Source organism: Bubalus kerabau, chromosome 2, assembly GCF_029407905.1.
Source record: "Bubalus kerabau isolate K-KA32 ecotype Philippines breed swamp buffalo chromosome 2, PCC_UOA_SB_1v2, whole genome shotgun sequence".
Lineage (NCBI taxonomy): Eukaryota > Metazoa > Chordata > Mammalia > Artiodactyla > Bovidae > Bubalus > Bubalus kerabau.
In genome coordinates, this window is record NC_073625.1 from 5,576,010 (window position 1) to 5,595,048 (window position 19,039).

Genomic DNA, 19,039 nt, shown 5'->3' on the forward strand with positions numbered 1-19,039 from the left:
TGGGTTAAAAATTGGCTATTCTTGATTATATAAAAAATTTCAAATGTCTTCTCAAAAATGACAAACACCCATCACATACCTGCTTATTAAGTCCATTAATAGTTTCTCGAAGTAATTCCTCTTTAATTTCAGTTCTTCTAGAGATTACCTCTTCATGTTTACAAGAATATCGCCAAGTGACATCAACCACCTCGAATTACAAGACACAAGTATTTAACAAGATTACAACCATCAACATTAATCTGCTAAACACCTAGAATGCATGTAATTCTTAAATAGAAATTTTTAAATGCTAATCTTTTCATTAAAATTTTTAAATCTGTAGAAAAAAATCAAATATGCTTTTTATTCATATTCTAACTGGTACACATCCAAGGAAGACTGTGATTAGGAGATAAAATTTTCCCAACAATTAGCTATCAGAATTTATCTACAAAGCTGATCTCATAAAATTCAAAAAATAAAAACTCCATTTTATTGTACTGAATATCTAAATGGTAAATATATATATACATTATAGAACTGTTTCTTGGCAAAGGTGCAAAGATAATTCAGTAGACAAAATAATTTTTTTCAACAAATGGTGCTACAACAATTCATTATCCATTTGCAAAATAATGAATTTCAATTCACACCTTGGACTATACATAAAAGTTAACCCAAAATGGATCACAGACACAAATGTAAAACTAAAAGCATAAAACTTCTAGAACTTAGGAGAAAAATTAGGAGAAAATCCTTGTGGCTTGGGATAGGCAAACATCTCTTACATGTAACATCAAAAAGCAAGATCCACAGAAGAACAAATCGATGAACTGAACTTTATCGATTTTTTCTCTTTAAAAATCATTAATAGAAGTAAAAAGACAAGCCAGACAGGGAGAAAATCTTTGCAAAGCACATATTTGAAAAAGGACTTGTATTCAGAATATATGAAGAACTCTCAAAACCCAAGAATAAGAAAATGAACCACTTAATTAAAAAAAAAAAAAAATGGGCAAAGAGGAGAAATGGATGACAAACAAGTCCATAAAAAGCTGCTCAGTATTCGTCCTTGAGGAAGTGCAAATGAAATCACTGCACATCTATAAAAAGAGCCAACAAGAAAGTCAGACCATACTGCTAGCAAGAGTATGGAGACACTGGGAATCCTCACATAGTGCTGGTGAGAATATAAAAGGGCTTTGGAAAATAGTTGAGCTAACTTCTTAAAAAGTTAAAGTCACCTACCATGTGATTCAGTCATTCCACTTGTAGGCATTTACCAAAGAGAAAAGAAAGCTATGCTCATTCAAAGACTTGTGTCTTTATATTGTCATATAAAGACAATGGCGGCTGCACTGGAAATAGTAAAAAACTGGAAAAAACCCAAATGTCCATCAACAGGCAAATGGATAAACAAAGCATGGTACATTCATACAATGGAATACTGCTCAGCAAAAGGATAAACTATTGATACATGAAAACACATAGAGGAATCTCAAGATAGTTACGATGAGTAAGATAAAAGCACCCCCCCATCAAAGAGAGTAAATATGATTCCACTTATACACAACTCCAGAAATGCAGATTAATCTATGGTCTCAGAAAGTAGCTGTGGGGGACTGCAGGGAGAGGGGCAAGGATGAGGGAAGACGAAGCAACAGGGATACTGCAGGGATGACGGGTGTCCTCACGACTCCACTGCAAAGGTTATCTCCGGGGCGTGGACGTAGGGCAACGCTTACTAAACTGTACACTTCAAATACATGCTGCTTAGTCTATGTCCATTATACCTTCAAAAGCTGTCAAAAGAGCAAACTAATTTTATTCTTAGGACGCATTTCTTCCCCCCATGTCCTACCTCGTCCTTAGAGAACGCTATGATGTAGGAGAGCTTCTTGCCCCAGCCGACCTCGTAGAGCAGGGGCTTGTCACAGACGCCCTCGCACGGGTCGCAGTGCAGCCAGCGCCGCTGTGATGCCGAGTACACCTCCGTCCACACATGGTCTACACGCGTGACGGGCGGGCGAGAGGCAGCGGGGGAGGAAACAAAAGTGCAGCGTGTAAAACCAGAAGGACCTTTGGTAACTGTACGCGCCCAAGAGGAGAACCACACAGCAACAAGCAACACTGAACTTTAATGAGTAAGCCTGACCATTCTGTGGTATACAAGACTCTAGAATGGTTGTTCTAATTTCTCTCTGAAATTTTGGAAAATGTCTTGGAAACTCTACTTCAGTGAAGTCAGTGTTAGGTTTGGTTAGAAATCATGTGAGCTAAAACTCTAAAAGGGGCAAACAGGCTGAACAACAGCATCAAAACCACGGAGCTGAGACTTCCCTGGTGGTTCAGGGGTTAGGACTCCATGCTCCCACTGCAGGGGGCACGGGTTCAATCCCTGGTCAGGGGACTAGGATCCTGCATTCTGGCGGTACAGCCAATAAACAAATATTAACAAATGATCAATAAAATTTCCACTAAGCAACAATGCATCATCCTTTAAAAAAAAAGTACACATAGCAATTGAGCAGCCCATGGTACTTGGAAATTATGCCCATGAGTATTAAAATTTAAAAAAGCAAAAAACAAAAACCATGGGGCTAATACACACAGTTTGCTAATGCGAAGGAGTTAATTCCACTTTGGAACTGTAGACCAGCAGATATCTAACAGTGGATGTCTGGTTATTCATGATCTCTATCTGATTGTAAAAAAAAAAAAAACACAAAAACCAAGTAACTATTAAGTGAAGCTTTCATTTTACCCTAAGACAACAATAGAAAAATACAAGTGAAAAAACTAAGAACATGTAAGTGACACAAATTATAAGTAAATAAAGACAATATAAATCTCACATGGCTTTTATTATATTTTTATTGTATACTGAGTTAAAATTACTAAATCTTATAATCTCTATAAAAATAAAGAATTTCTACAGAACATTATTGCACATGTTCTTATCCAAAGAGAAACAGCATGACTAAAAATGGCATGGTATCTACAAATTGTTAAAGAATATTTATGATGCAAAGTACTAGCCATTAAAAAAAAAAAAAATCCCGTGCTCCCCATAAAAAAACCTCCTATCTCACAGAAAGCAAGCGGAGCCTCAGACTACAAGGCAGGAGCATGCATCCCAGCCTCGGGGCCCCCCACCACACCACACACCTGTGTAATCCCAGACGTAGCGGGCTTCGAAGCCCAGGGCTCGGCAGCACAGCGTGAAGCAGTTGGCCCACTCCCCACACCGTCCACTTCTCGTCTCCAGAAGCTTCTCAGGATTGTTATACCTGGTTTAAAGTAACAACAACAAAAAGTGCTCATTCATTATCAAAACCAAGAATTCTAAAGAATTTACATTGAAAGAAAGTGTTAGTCCCTCAGTCATGTCTTGACTCTCTGTGAGCCCATGGACTGTAGCCCGCCAGGCTCCCCTGTCCATGGAATTCTCCAGGCAAGAACACTGGAGTGGGTAGCCATTTCCTTCTCCAGGGGATCTTCCCCACCCAGGGACTGAACTGGAGTCTCCTGAATTGCTGGCAGATTCTTTACTGTCTGAATCACGAGGGACGTCACCTTTGTGCTAAACAGTAATATTTCTTAACTTCATATTCTTAAAGAACGATTACAGAGTCTAGAATGTGTGAGGCACTGTGCTAGAATCCTGGGTGAAAAATGACAAAACACTGGCACACAGCCTTCAGGAGCTTACGGTCCTAAGAGAGCAAAGGACAGAACACAGATAATTTTAGTACATGACAGGACATGATACAAGCCACACAACAGGTCAGAATCGGTGTTATGGGACAGGGTTCAGGGAGGAGAGACTGCATCTGAACTGGGCCTTGCAGGACAGGCAGGCTTTGGACAGGCAGAGATTCTCTATGAAATCTGCTTTAAGCATGAGTGTTAGCCTAACAAGTGGTATAATTAGCTCATTGTACTTAAACAACATAAACTGCTCAATAAAGATTTGAAAGCTTAGCTGAACTCAATTTTATTAACACTTAAAACACTATTTTTCTTTCTAATGATCATTTGGATTACAGTTTTATTTTTCCAATTCACTTGAAGGTGCTTGCTAATTTGGAAGTGGTTTTTTGAAATGTATTTTCCACATTCTTTAAAAAGTTACTCCAGGGACTTCCCTGATGGTCCAGCGGTCAGGGCTGGATGCTTTCACTGCTGGGGCCCAAGTTTAATCTTTGGTCAGGGAACTATGACCCTACAAACCGCACAGTGCGGACAAAGACAAAAACAGTTACTCCAGTTCTAAAAGTACCATAAAGCTGAAGAACATCAAATTTTGCATATTATATTTGGGGCTAATAAAGCTACACAGGGCAAGTGCCCAGCTGAGCAGAAATGTTGGCCATGAGCTCAGGCAGAAAGGACGCAGCTTCACAAATGCACTGGCTCGGCAGTGACGAGCCTGTCTTCAGTCAAGCAGATGCTCTGGCTTGTGCTAAGTTAAATGAATTTATAATTTAGGTAATGTAGCTACTGAAACAAGTGGTCTATTTACATGAGGAAGTAACAGCAGGACAATTAGGGCGTCCTGTGCCTCCATGCCTCAACACCACTGTGTCAAGGTGAAAGGTCACAGTCTCTAATGAGCAGTGTCCATCCTCCCAACCCTACACAGAGAACAGCCAGCCGAGGGCACGATTCGCAGGGAAAAGGACAAGGTGTAAATACAGCACCTTTGTACTCCCTAGCCTCTGCCCCACCCCATGCACTATCAGTCCACACCCACAGCCTAGAGTTTATGAGGACAATCTACGTATGATGATATATATTTTTATCTTCAGATCTTTGCAAGTACCTGTGCACATATATGCTGAATGAAGAAACAACTGGTGTTAATTACAGATAATTATTGGATACGGGATTCTCTTTATCTTGGACTCTGTATATCACAGGACTGATTCTCCCTTACGACAGAACTGAGTACTGAGGCCCCTAAAATCAGGTATTTAAAAAACTTGCTTAAAAAAAAAGAAAAACTTGCTATCTTTTCTTACCTAATGACACAACCAAATTTTATAAATATTATCAATTAAGAATATCTAATAAGAGACTTGTATATTAAAAGATGGAAAAAGTTAACAGAAAAGTTCCATTTCCTTTAGTTTAAAATCCAGAGATATGGGGGTAGGTTAGGTTGGCAGGGGAGGCACCAAACTTCTTTATTAAAAATAAAATACGATGCAATACAATAGCACTGTCTACAGTCACCACGCTGTGCATCATGCCCCCAGGACCGCTCTCTTTTATTTCTGGATGTTATGCTTGATTCCCTTCATGCCCTTCCTACCCATCAACCCTCCTCCCCTCTGGCAACCACCAATCTTTTTTCTCTGTATCTATTAGTTTTGCTTTGTGTGTTTATTTGCTCTGGTCTTAGATTCCACACACAGGTGAAATCATGTAGTACATGTTTTTCTCTGTGTGACTTATTTCCTTGGTATAACACCCTCAAGGTCCATAACACTGTTGATTGTTTTCTTAAGACTGACTAGAACTGCATGGTGTATATATAACACCGCATCTTCTTTATCCATTCACCCATCAATTGCTAAAAAATAAATCTTAAAAGATCTCATGACAAAGAAAACATTTTAACTGTATAACAACCAAAAGTAACTAGATTTACTTTGATCATTGCACAATGTCTATAGATGTCAAATCTTTATGCTGTATACCTGAAAATAAAGTAACATATGCCAAGCATGCTTCAATTAACAACATCATGACAGTAAACATTAAAAAGGAAAAATAAAATTAGTTTCAAACAATGAAACTATTTTAAGAAATAATATAAAACACGACAGTCTTTATACTTTCACCTTCCATATTACCATCTGATGATTTAAGTGCAGCACTGTATTTACCATCACAAGGATTAGGATTAGTCTAATCTTTTAGCATTATTTTTTATGTGCTATCAGTATTATTATTAGTATCAGAAAGTTAAAATTTATGTATTAAAAGAAGAAAAACTCGCAATTTACAGCATTAAATTGCTAGGACAATACTGAATTCAAGAGTCAACAAGCTTTTCCTATAAAAAGCAAGACAGCAAATATTCTAGACTGTGGAGGCCATATGGCCTCTGTGGCCGGTATTCACCCCTACCACTGTAACATGAGAACAGTTACAGACCGTGAGTTAGCAAAGCAGCGCGGATGTGCTCCAATAAAACCTCATTTACAAAAGCAGGACGTGGGCTGGACTGAGCTTGTCAGCCACAGCTAGCCAACCCCTGTTCTGGAGGAATATACTTCTAATAACAAAAGTGAAGATGAGAAGTTGGTTTAATAAAATTCTCTTCTAACCATTCCATGAGGGACTGCTCTGACCTCACTGTTAGCGGACACTCACCGTGGGAATCGGTTGCTGAGCTGGCAGGCGTCACAGTAGTGGTCCTCTACTCTGCTCGCGCCCCCCTTCAGCTCCTCTTCACTGGGGAGCAATGACTCGCCTCTGGACTTAGTCTGGCCACCACACTTACTGCACACAATGTCGTCTACCCAGTGAAAAAATTCTTCCTTAAACCAGTGTAAAAGCTCCAGCAAAAGAAAATCCTCTTCACTTACATTAGTACCTGAAAAGTTAGAACAGAACTGAGTAAGACCTAAAGCAGAAAAAAAATAAAAGCACCCACATACATTTTATTCTCAAATATGAAGCTGAATCAGTGAAAACAGAAGACAACCTAAAAGGTCTTCACGGGAGGATGCAGACAGTCGTCAGTGCAGCGTGAGGCACACGCACGCCGCTGGGCTTGAGACCGCATCCTCTGACCGACACCACACTCAGCACAGCCGCGGGAACTAAGAAAGTAAGTCCGACTTTGGGGACACAATTTTTCCCAGAAGCCCACTGTGTCCCCCTGTTGCCTAGCGAAGTAATAAAGCTATCCTTCCCTACTTTACCACCCTCCTAAAACAGAAGTCTGATTTTGAAAAACATTTTTAAATGACTGCATTAAACCTGTTATCAGACATAAACACAAGTAAATATGAAACAATCACAAAATTACAGGCAGAAATCGCAGAATTCTGGACATATTAAAAACCATCCTATTAGCTTTTCTACTATTAGTGCTTCAATTGTACAATTTAATTCATCTGAGAATACTTACCACAAAACACAAAGCACAACCATGTTTACAATATTTATAACAACCCTTCAAGTAAACATGATATACCATATTATATCCACTGTATCAAATAAAAGGGTCTCTAGCCACATTCAAGGCAGTGTTATCTCTGGGAAGAAGGAAAGGAGAGAGGAAAAGAATCTGGGAGACACAGATGGGTCTCTCATTCCTGTCTTTAATGTTTTATTATTAAATAGTCAAAAAACACATATATGAAGGAAATATATGGCATAATATTAAGATCTAATAAAATCTGATGCTGGGCACAGGTACTGAATCTATTATACTCTATTCTTGTATTTATATTTTATATATTTCAAAATTATAAAAAAATTTTAAAGAAAAAACTACAGAGATTAATTAATTAAAAAGCCCAAACATATTATGTTCTTGAGTGGGAAAACAATATCCTCAAGTTGTTAATTCTCTACAAATCATCCTGTACTTTAATGAAATCCCAACACACAAAATTCATAAAATCATGAAATCCACAAATTTCATAAAATTATTTTTATGAAAAAATAATTTTTCATAAAATTTGACAGGCTAACTGCAAGAAACTCATAAGAAAGAGGAAATACACAAAATAGTCAACACAACTCTTAAGATAAATTTGTCTATAGTACTTCAAGACACATTAAAAAATTCTAAATAAAATAGTGTGAATTCTAAATTCTAAATAAAATATTGGTAAAGAACAGACAGACGAATGAAATAAAAGAGAGTCCTGAAAGACAGATTTCTAAGTGATGCACAGTATTTAATAAAGCTAGCCTTTAAAGCAATTATAAAAGTAGGGACTGTTTGACAAATTGTATTGGGACAAGCAGCTGTCCAGATATCAGATTCTTCCTCCATTCCTTCTAACACATATATATAAACACCATACACAGAAAGAATATTATAAAAGTAGAAGTTTATGTTTACAACTTTGGGGGAGAAAACACAACTGTAAAAATAATTTTCTCACATTAAAATTGATAACTTTTCAATTTCAAAAGGTACAGTAATGAAATTAAACAATACTGAGAACAAAACGTAATGGCATCTAACAAAGAAAGGTATCCAGAATGTATAAAGAATGTCTACAAATCAGGAAGAATATTCACAAAATCATTAGAAAAATGAGCAAAGTCCATACAAAAGTTCAATTATTTCATTAAGTGGAAACGAACACTCCCAGACACTTCTGTTACAGGTTGGAAGACAGCCTGTTTGCCAGGGACCCACTGTAGTACAGAAGCAGCACATGCCCTGGATACTTTTACATCCATTCCGGGGAAACATTCCTTCAGGTAGGCAGGCATGCTTTCCAAGGATCTTCCCTGGAAGCCTTGAGAATAGAGGAAACTGGTGCCCCTCTCAATGTCCGTCCGTGGAACACTGGGACACAGTGTGAGCAGCAACGCGCGCACGCTGCCGAGCACCAGGGGAAGGGCAGGCAGCCCCCAAGATGTGTGAGGAAACCCATGGAGCTGAACAGAAGGGATGATACACGTTACGTTACGTAAACTGTGCAACATAAACTGTTTACTTTTATATATAACTACTTATGGATGTAAATAAACAGAAAAAGATACGAAAAGAAACACATCACATGATAACAGCTGTTAAGTGTGGAGTAAGAGGGTAGACTGACTGGCAAGAAGAGCTTAGCTTTTCCTGTACAATATGAAAACTTCTCAACGAAGAGATATTGGTGAATGTTCATTTCCAAAAATGAACTTTTGGAAAAACAGTACTGCCATTCTGCTTCTCCACTGAGTCCCTACAGCAAAGTGATCTTTTTAAAAACACAAGGCAGCTCATGTCATTTGAAACCCTCCAATGATTTTCCATCTCATTCAGAATACAACCCAAAGTCTCTTTTATTTTTGCAGCTGGCCCACGTGGAGGCTGAAAATGGCCCCCCAAAGACATATACATTCTAACCCCTGAGCCTGTGAATGTCACCATGAAGGAAAAAAAAAAAAGAAAGCCTCTGTAGATATGATGAAGTTAACGACTCTGAGGCAAGGAGATTCCCCAGGTTACTAAATATGGACCCTCAATGCATCACATGTATCCTTTCAAGCGGGAAGCAGTGGGAGACTTTAAGAGGAGGAGGATTTGAAGATGTTGGTCTTTGAGACGGGAGTGATGCAGCCACAAACCTAAGACTGCAGGCGGCCACCAGAGGCTGGCAGAGGCAGGGAAGAATCTCCCCAGGGCCTCCAGGGAGCGTGGCCCCGCCAACATCCTGATTTTGGCCGAGGGATGCGGTTGATGGGTTTCTGGCTTTCACAACTGTGAGACAGTACACTTCTGCTGCTTTAAGGAACCACATTTGTGATAACTTGCGCCAGCAGCCACAGGAGGAAGCTAACAGGTCCTCTCTGTCTCCCTGACTGTTTGGTCGTGCTCCTTCTGCTGCAGCCACGTCTCCCTTCTGCAGCCCCTGAGCATGGTGTGCTCACCCCCGCTCAGGGAGCCCATGCAGCTGGCAGGGCCTCCACCAGAAAAGGAATTGTTGCTTCAAGGGAAGCTTTCCTGACGACCCTCCCCCAAGAGCACCCTGCGTGCGCTCTCTTCCGTCTTCCTGGTCTGTCTCCCCAGCATGACTCACCACCTGCCAGATCTGAGGAGCTGTCTCTGGCTTTCTCACCCACGACGGCAGGAACTTTGTTTACCGTCTGTTCAGCAGCTGAGCTTGCTACACAGTAGGTGCTCAGTAAATACTGGAATAAACCACAGAAACTGAGCTAACTAACAAGTCTCATAGCATCACTGAGAGTCATCACTGTTCAGCACACAGGATGGGAGGAGGTACGGAACACAGCACGCTTTTGCTTCTGAGTCTGTCCTCCTGGGATACAGTGCGGCTTCCCAGCTAGGAGCACACACGTCACAAAGAGAGGGTCAGTGCTCCCTGGTTTTGCAAGATCCTTAACTATGACTCAGAGAATTCCAAGTGGAGTCCTGTCTGTGCAGGTTAAGAGCTCAGACAGGTCAGAACAGCAACCATCTGACAAAACTTCTGGTAATAATGGAGATAATTCATACCTACACTATCCAATAGGGTTGCTACTAATGACGCTTCTGAGTACTTGAAATGTATTGAATGCAACTGAAGAATTCAATTTTTAATTGTCATTTCATATAAATTAATTTAAATGTAAATACCCTCCAATGCTACCTTTCTTTCTAGAACCTCTGCAATCACCCCCTTCTCCCTGCTGCCTTGTCTTTTCAACCTGGGCGATCTTACTCACTTGCATGGCTTCACCTGTCACTGTGAAGTGTAGGTCAAGGTGTGACTTCCAAAACAGCTCCAGGCCTCCATTTTCACGTGGGGGCCCAGCTGATGTCCAGCAGGGGCCTGAACGCAGACCCCTCACCTCCTTTCAAAGCCTGCCCACACTGACTGCAATTCAGAGAGAGTCGGTCCTCTTGCACATTTTCCTTCCAGGCCCCGGATCCACGTCCAATCACCCGCAAGCACCCCAGCAACTCACATACCCACTGCTTCCCTTGCAGTCGCACCCCCTGCGTGCCTTCTTACTCTTCTTAGGGAAATTCTGTTTCTAGTGTGCTTGAATTCTTCTCTCCTGTACCCTCTTGATTCTCTATCTTACAAGTGATTGCTAGGCTGACTTTCCTGAAGGGCACCCTCTGTCTTTCCCTTGCTTAATGCTTCAGTGCCTAACCCTCTGACTTAAGTCATCAAGAACATCTGACTTCCCTGAGAAGTCATCTTACTTCTTCCTGCCTAGTGAACAGGTTATTTAGTACTTCTGCTCTAAGTTCAATCACACTAAAACCATAGCGTTAGCCGTCTAAGATGCATTCATCCTTCAAATTTCCTTGGTCCTTATTCTCTACTTCAAAACCTCATTACAAGTCCTTTGTTTCATTTTACCTCTAATTCTTTTTTGAAAGATTAAAAATGTACACTCAGTATGCTCTGCTCTGTCTGAAATTTAATGTCAAACAAAACATGGTCTTGGCCCACCTCATGTGTCTCCCCAAACCCGACACAAGCAGGCCACGCCGTGCACCCTTCCCCATGATGCCTCCTGCCGCTGCCCCGCGCACACTGCTCCCTGCACCTCCAGCAAAGCCCCTCTTCCCTACCTTCACGTGTCCTTTGGGATCTCAGGTTGTGAATCCAATGTATCTTTCATAAACTTTAAAAGACAAAAGCCCAGTCTCTTCTGATTTTCACAATACCAATGCACACTACCTGCTGTGTTCCTTCTGCCCTACTCATGTCAAAGCCCCAGACTTCCCTGACTCTAGGCCCCTCTGGCCTTCCTGTCTCACTGTGGGGGTGACCCAGGCTCCTGAACACAGGTCCCTACAACACCGAGACTTAGCCCTAAGGCTGTAGGATACTCCTCCCCCATGCCTCGCCCCCAACAGGACCCCAGTACAGCTACAGGGCACGATTACAAGAAGCCATCTGCAGGAGGGAGATGAGCTCAGGAGGAGTCCTCAGGGAGCCTGGAGACCACAGAGGGCCCCAAGCACACCAGAGGAACCTGAAGGCCCCGACACTCACACCAAGTATTAAACAGTGTAGTTAAACGAGTTGAGTGGACACATAAGCCTTCCACAAAAGGTCTCTTCACTTCAGTTCCCATTACCCAACACATTATACTCAACTTTTAACAAAAAATTACAAAGCAGGCTAAAACGCAAGAAAAAAGTCTGAAGAGACAAAATGGGCATCAGGACCACTTACATACAGCAGATTTTGGAATGACAGAATTGAAAATAATTATGATTAACATGCTTGGGGCTCTAATGAGAAAGGAGACCACATGTAAGAACAGATACACAGTGTAAGCAGAAGGATGGGAAGAAAGCAAAAACTGTTGAGAGATAATGCCATTCATGGGCTCATCAGCAGACTGGACACAGCCAAGGATAGATTACTGACCCTGAAGACAAGTCGCCAGAATCTGAGAGTCAAAGAGAAAGAGAATGAAAACAAAGGAACAAAACACCCAGAACATGCAATTACGGTGGGAGAATTTTCATAATGGCCTAGCACATCAAGCAAAAGTGGAAATAGTTGATAAGTAAGAGTATAACAGGATACCCTATTTTGGAGTATCAGAAGGAAAAGAGAGACAGAAAGGAGCAGAAGAGACATTTCAAGTAATAATGGCCGAGAATCTTCCAAGATTAATGAGACACCAAAACACAGATCTGGGACACTCAGGAAACACCAAGTAGGATAAATACCAAAAAATAACATCCAGGTATGTCATACTCAAACTGAAGAAAGTGAACAATGGAGAGAGAATCCTGCATGAAGCTGGGGATGGGATTGGTGAGGGTTCCGAGTATAGAGACAGAAATTACAGCCAACTTCTCATCATATACAAGCAGGCAACAGCAGATAGAATCAAGTGTCATTGACAGAAAGGAAAAAACCCCACCAACCTAGAATTCTACATCCCAGTGATATTATCCTTCAATAGTGAAGGAGAAATAAAGACTTTCCCAGACAGAGAAAAACTGAGGGGCTTCACCTCCAGAATACCTGCCCTGAAAGAAACAGTAGAAGACGTTGGTCTTCAGAAAGAAGAAAACTCAGGCCTGCATACTGGGAGAGTGTCCAAAGAATGAATGAAGGAAGGCAACATAAAATCTGTCATTTTCCTCACTCTTAGTCTGCTGGGTGACTACAGTATCTAGTTCAGTGAAATGAAGGACAGTAGGGTCTCAAGGATGGGAAGGAAGAATTGAGACACCTGTTAAACTTACCTGCACTACACAGAAAGCTGTATAATGCTTGTGGAGGTAAAGGAGAGATGAATTAGAAACTCAGAATTAACATGTACACACCACTGTATATAAAATAGATAAATAAAGACCTACTGTACAGCACATGGAACTCTACTCAATACTGTGCAATAATATAAATAGGAAAATAATCTAAAAGAGTGGACATATGCATATATAACTGAGCCACCTTGCTGGATACCTTAAAGTAATACAACATTACAAATCAACTCTACTTCAATGTAAAATAACAGTTTTTTAAACTGAGAAAAAAAAAATGTTTATTGCATAGCAGATCAACCACCAAAAGAATATTACAGAACACCCCTAGAAAATATAGTATTAGGAAATGAGTTCACAGAAAAAACCAATTATATAGAAATTCAAAGTAAAAATGCTGAAATTGGAAAAACTTAACAACAAAATTTAAAATCCTAAGACTATTCATGAGAACAACTACTGGCTGATGAATGTGGCGGGCACTGCTCTGAGCCACGCACATGCACTAGTCTAGCTATTTCTGAGAATTATCATTCCTATTATCGAATGAAGAAACCAGCAGGGAGATGAAATTCCTTGCTCAGTGATGCAAGGTGAGAGATGGAGCTCAATCTATACCCAGGCAGTCGGCTTCTACATGCATACGCTATAGCAGTAACTGCCAGTTAAAGGGGAGTCAGTGGTCGAATCACATGAATTCATTCTGAATAAGCTTTTTCTCAGATTCACATTAAAATTCACTAATAATGCCATCACATATTGCATGGACTAAAGTTCCAGTGACATTATATCTTTACAAAAATCACATGCCAATGATTAAACTAAAAATACATTATTTGAATTAAAAAATGTTAACAGATGTGTGCATGTTCAGTTCAGTTCAGTCGCTCAGTTGTGTCCGACTCTTTGCGACCCCATGAATCGCAGCACGCCAGGCCTCCCTGTCCATCACCTACTCCCGGAGTTCACTCAGACTCATGCCCATCAAGTCAGTGATGCCATCCAGCCATCTCATCCTCTGCCGTCCCCTTCTCCTCCTGCCCCCAATCCCTCCCAGCATCAGAGTCTTTTCCAATGAGTCAACTCTTCACATGAGGGGGCCAAAGTACTGGAGTTTCAGCTTTAGCATCAGTCCTTCCAATGAACACCCAGGACTGATCTCCTTTAGAATGGACTGGTTGGATCTCCTTGCAGTCCAAGGGACTTGCAAGAGTCTTCTCCAACACCACAGTTCAAAAGCATCAATTCTTCGGCGCTCAGCCTTCTTCACAGTCCAACTCTCACATCCATACATGACCACAGGAAAAACGATAGCCTTGACTAGATGGACCTTTGTTGGCAAAGTAATGTCTCTGCTTTTGAATATGCTATCTAGGTTGGTCATAACTTTCCTTCCAAGGAGTAAGCGTCTTTTAATTTCATGGCTGCAATCACCATCTGCAGTGTGCATGAGGTATATGCAATAAAAAATTATATCACTGTTGTACTTCTTAAAAATCCAAATAGAACTGGGTTACCTATTTACAATATATACAGTAAAGGGCCCCATTTCAGCATTTTTGTTGATTTAGTAATGATACATATTTAGCAATGAATGGTTATGTAAAGCCATTACCTTTATCCAATTTTCTGGCTCTAGACAACTTTTCTTGCGATCTCCTTTTCAGTTCTTGGACTGGAATACAAGCCAGTGCTTTCTCCTGGAGAGCAAGGTTCTCATAGACCAGTACATGCTGAATGTTGGACCGAAGAACTTTTAGAATGACTGAATTGTCAGCAACCTAACAGAAAGAAAACAATGAAATTAGCTTTTCTTCATATGCTATAAAAATAATATAATAAAAAATACTGCTTCTATGAGTTCATAGATAAAGGAATGTATGGATTCACTGAAATATAATAATTATACTGAAAACCTTTATAAAATTAGTACTAGAAGACAGCCACATCTGTATCACAGTCTAAGATATGTCTATATTTTCATCTGAATAGATGTTACTGAGGATGTATTTAAACAGGGATATGTTGAACTCTTGACCACAGCTTGGATCAAGACAGCACTCTGAGCAGTGCTTCTGACCACTCTTTCTACTTCAAGTCCTGATAAATATCTTTTTTTTTTTTTTTCCCCTTTATACAGCATTAGCTAAGAAGGACTAATCTCAAGGGATCAGGAATTTTGAGAAATTCCTGAAAGAAGACAGGTACAAATGGACAAAAGGAACAAACAATGGCAATACGCCATCTAGAGAAAGTGGTTATAAAACTAAACAAAGTTCTCAAAATAATCCCGAGGAGGGATGGACAGGAGGCTTCACAGAGCAGGAAGGGGTCTTGGAGTAAGTGTTAGGCAGGCTGCCAGGCTCTGCAGCAGGGACAGCTCAACACTGTGGTCATTCCTTCTCCACAGAAAAGGCGAATCTCTGAGCAGTGAGGGTGGACGCCCAGATTTATAAAAGGAAAGAGGCGTCCCAGCTCAGAACCCATGCTGGTCTGGCACAGCCCACCTGGTGGCATGTCTTGCCCTCCCCTTTAGTCGTCAGGACCAGACACAGTGCTCACCAACAGGCTCGCAGGAGCTCTTAGATCCCGTGAGCCCACAACAACCAGCACTGCTGAGACGGTGCACTGGGAAGAAGGAACGCTGCAGCAAGCGCAGCAAATGCAGAAGAGCCGAAAAGATGTCTACCTTCAGAAGTTCAGGAGTACACTCGAGTCACAGAAAGACACCTACAGATCTTGGAAACTAAAAATTTAAACACTGAAATGAATAAGAAAGCACAGATGGTGTGTCAAACAGCAAAACAAACACAGTTATGTGATCAATCAATTAGAAGACTGAGAAGAGGGTTTTCTGACAATATAGTACAAAAGGACAAAGACACTAAGGATAAACTCAGAACTTCCCAAATCCAGCTAACAGGAAATATCTAGAAACTAGAGTAGAAAAAAATGGAAGAGAAACACTTCTCAAAGAAATAATGGGAAATTTCTGAGGGTTAAAGAAAGAGCCAGTATGAATGGGGAGGGGGGTGAACAAAGACTAAACTAATAGTGAGTGACATTTTATAACAATAGTAAAGATAAAAACCAAATACTAAAAGCCTTCAATGATATCAGACATCTCACTGGAAACAGTGAAGCAAAATCTCTGAAATATTGAGGGAAAATGAGAACATACAATGCATACCCAGGTAAACTAATTACAAATAAGAGCAAAACAACACATTTTCTGATCTGTAACAATGCAGAAAATACATCACTCCCAAATCCTATTTTAAAAAATTATTACAAAAGTTACTGTGTCCCCAAAACATAATAGAACCAAAGTAAATAAATAGAACACCACAGAGTAGAACCCAGGATAAAAGCAGCAGAAGTGAGTTAAATAAAAACTAAACAAACTAGTAAAACTTAAGTTCTGTTTGTTATAAAAATATAAAATAGTATTTGCATTAAAAATTTTAAGACAATAATTAGAAGACTAAAAGAGAATATTTAACTTTCTAACTTTTGGAGGGAACGTAATGGACTAAAACTTGATCCATTTAAACAAAAATAGAAGAAAAAAGAAAAAACAAGGACATACAAAACACAAAATGTCAGAATTAAGTTCAAACATATTAGAATTACCATAAATAGGAATGGATTAAATGTGTATAGAAAACGGCAGAAATAGACTAATTTAAAAAATACCAAATACTGACTATAATGTCAGTATACGAAGCACTGGGCTGCTGCTGCTAAGTTGCTTCAGTCGTGTCCAACTCTGTGTGACCCCATAGACGGCCTCCTACCAGGCTCCTCTGTCCCTGGGATTCTCCAGGCCAAGAACACTGGAGTGGGTTGCCATGTCCTTCTCCAATGCATGAAAGTGAAAAGTGAAAGCGAAGTCGCTCAGTCGTGTCTGACTCTTCACGACCCCATGGACTGCAGCCCACCAGGCTCCTCCGTCCATGGGATTTTCCAGGCAAGAGTACTGAAGTGGGTTGCCACTGCCTTCTTCCGGAAGCACTGGGCATGTGTGCACAAAACAGACAATCACTCTATGGTCTAAGGGGGAAAGGCACTGAACAAATAATGACAGAATCTTCACATTAAGTCAACAAATTTTGTGTGTTTGTGTGTAAATGTATTAGATGATAGAAAAATAATGGAGGCCAAGCCAGACAAGGGCATTATCCTCACAGGCTAATGAATCTATGGACACAGAAACAAATATTGCTACAACAATGCCAATTTACTCAAATATTTAAAGAGTCTTTATGATCTGTTAGATATGGGGGATGTAACGGCTAGTTTATTCATATGTATGGGAAGAGCTATAAAGCAAACATAGGGGACAGTGTAACTGCCTGACAGGGGCTCTAATGAGACTTCCCTGGAGAAGTGATACTGTAATAAAATATGAAGGATGAGAAGCAGCTGGTGACCAGGGAAGGGAGAAGACCATTCCTGTGAAGAGGGGATAATGTGCAGGTAGATAGCTAGGGAGCATGCAAAGTGGGGGATCAGACAGAAAGTCAGGGTGTCTGGAGCACAGTGCACTAAGCAGGCAGCTGGGCTGGGTGGCAGCCAGGTCTTCCCTATCTCTTCCCACTGTACAGAGAATTATCTGAGACCTAAGGAGCAAGGGAGTAAAACGGCCAGCTTCATGTTCTCCAAGCTTCCAGCTGAGGTGGGGAGAAAGCAGGTCTCAGGAGACCTACTGTGGAACCACTGCTGAGCTCTGAGGCAGCAGAGGCTTGAACCAGGAGGGGACCGAGGTGGTAGAAAAGTGAATGGATTCAGAATCATGGAGGAAGTAGAATCAACAGGTCTCACTGACTGAACCTTGCAGTCAAGGGGAATGACCCACAGATTTTCAGTAAGAGCAACTGGGTCAATGGTCAAACCACTTACAAGAGGAGAAAAAAACCAGGAAATGGTCAATTGAGCTTAAAACTATGAATGGTCAAGTAAAAATGAACCCAAAAAGTCCACTAAATTTAGGGGCATGGAGATCAGAGATGATCTCAGTAATAAGTTCTGCAACAGTGTTAATAAGGAAAATAAAGTGTAGGAGACTCAGTGGTTTAAGTGGTGTCCCAACATGGGCCAGGAGCTGTACAAAGTGGTCTGCTGGAATACAGACAGAAAATATTACAACTGCTATTTATACCATTTGTGCCCCCAAATTAAACCAAGTTATTATAACACTGAGCATGTGGATGAGTGGTGGCCCCTCCCCAGCCACAGAAGCTGTCCCGAGGGAAGAAAGCCCCACAGGGTGGAGGGTACCAGGGGCACATCCACTCCCACTTTTGCTCTCATCGCACTACAAGCTTCTGCAGTTCAAATGTGCCCGGTTCAGTGGCTTTGCAGATTATATTACGTAGTTTTTACTAAATTAACCCTCAACCTGACTTAAAAAGGATTTCAAAGACTTAAAGACTTAAAAAGGATTTCAAAGCAATAAGGCTAGAACTTATGTAAGAACGTGTGGAGTGTGTACAAGAAGAAATGGTAGGGTAGGGCTAATGTGTCTTTTTTTCAGTATGAGCCCCTTCAAGAGCCACTCTTTAATGTGAAAAAAGATCACAATCTACTCAGATCTGATAAAGTGAGCCTCCCAAATTCAAAATTATCTAAAGAGCATTTAAAACATAGACTTAGGTCTACATTAGTTGAATGATAGTGTTAAATCATTTTTTTTTTAATTAAAAATACTACTTATTTCCTATCTCCTCTTTTGTGTCGCTCAATCGCTAAGTCGTATCCAGCTCTGAGGTGCCATGGACTGTAGCCCGCCAGGCTCCTCTGTCCTCTGCTATCTCCCAGAGTTTGCTCAGGTTTGTGTCCATTGAGTCTGTGGTGCTATCTAACCATCTCATCCTCTGCTGCCTCTGTACACTGCTTTACAATGTATCCAGTACAATGGCACACTAATGTAAGTATACAATTTAGAAACAAATAAATATATATTGAGAGGACATGCTCAGAAATATTTTGCTGAAGGGGCACATAAAGTGTGGAAACCTGCTAGACAAACATGAGGATACTGGGGACTCTCCCTGAAACTTGCAGTGAAGAGGAAATGAGAAATACAGGAAGGCAGGATCTAGCGATATTTGTGTGTTG

The 19,039-nt window shown here is 40.7% G+C and overlaps 1 protein-coding gene across 2 annotated transcripts in view; it reads right to left on the reverse strand.

The window, feature by feature from the left end:
• NGLY1 (N-glycanase 1) overlaps positions 1 to 19,039 on the reverse strand; it is a 58,174-nt gene that overhangs the window by 14,721 nt on the left and 24,414 nt on the right. For both annotated transcript variants that reach the window (XM_055566931.1, XM_055566930.1), the window contains exons 4-8: positions 14,535 to 14,700; positions 6,367 to 6,589; positions 3,151 to 3,272; positions 1,844 to 1,989; positions 80 to 190 (exon numbers count right to left, since the gene is read on the reverse strand). In XM_055566931.1, coding sequence (XP_055422906.1) covers positions 80 to 190; positions 1,844 to 1,989; positions 3,151 to 3,272; positions 6,367 to 6,589; positions 14,535 to 14,700 — 768 coding nt within the window. The remainder of the gene's footprint in view (positions 1 to 79; positions 191 to 1,843; positions 1,990 to 3,150; positions 3,273 to 6,366; positions 6,590 to 14,534; positions 14,701 to 19,039) is intronic.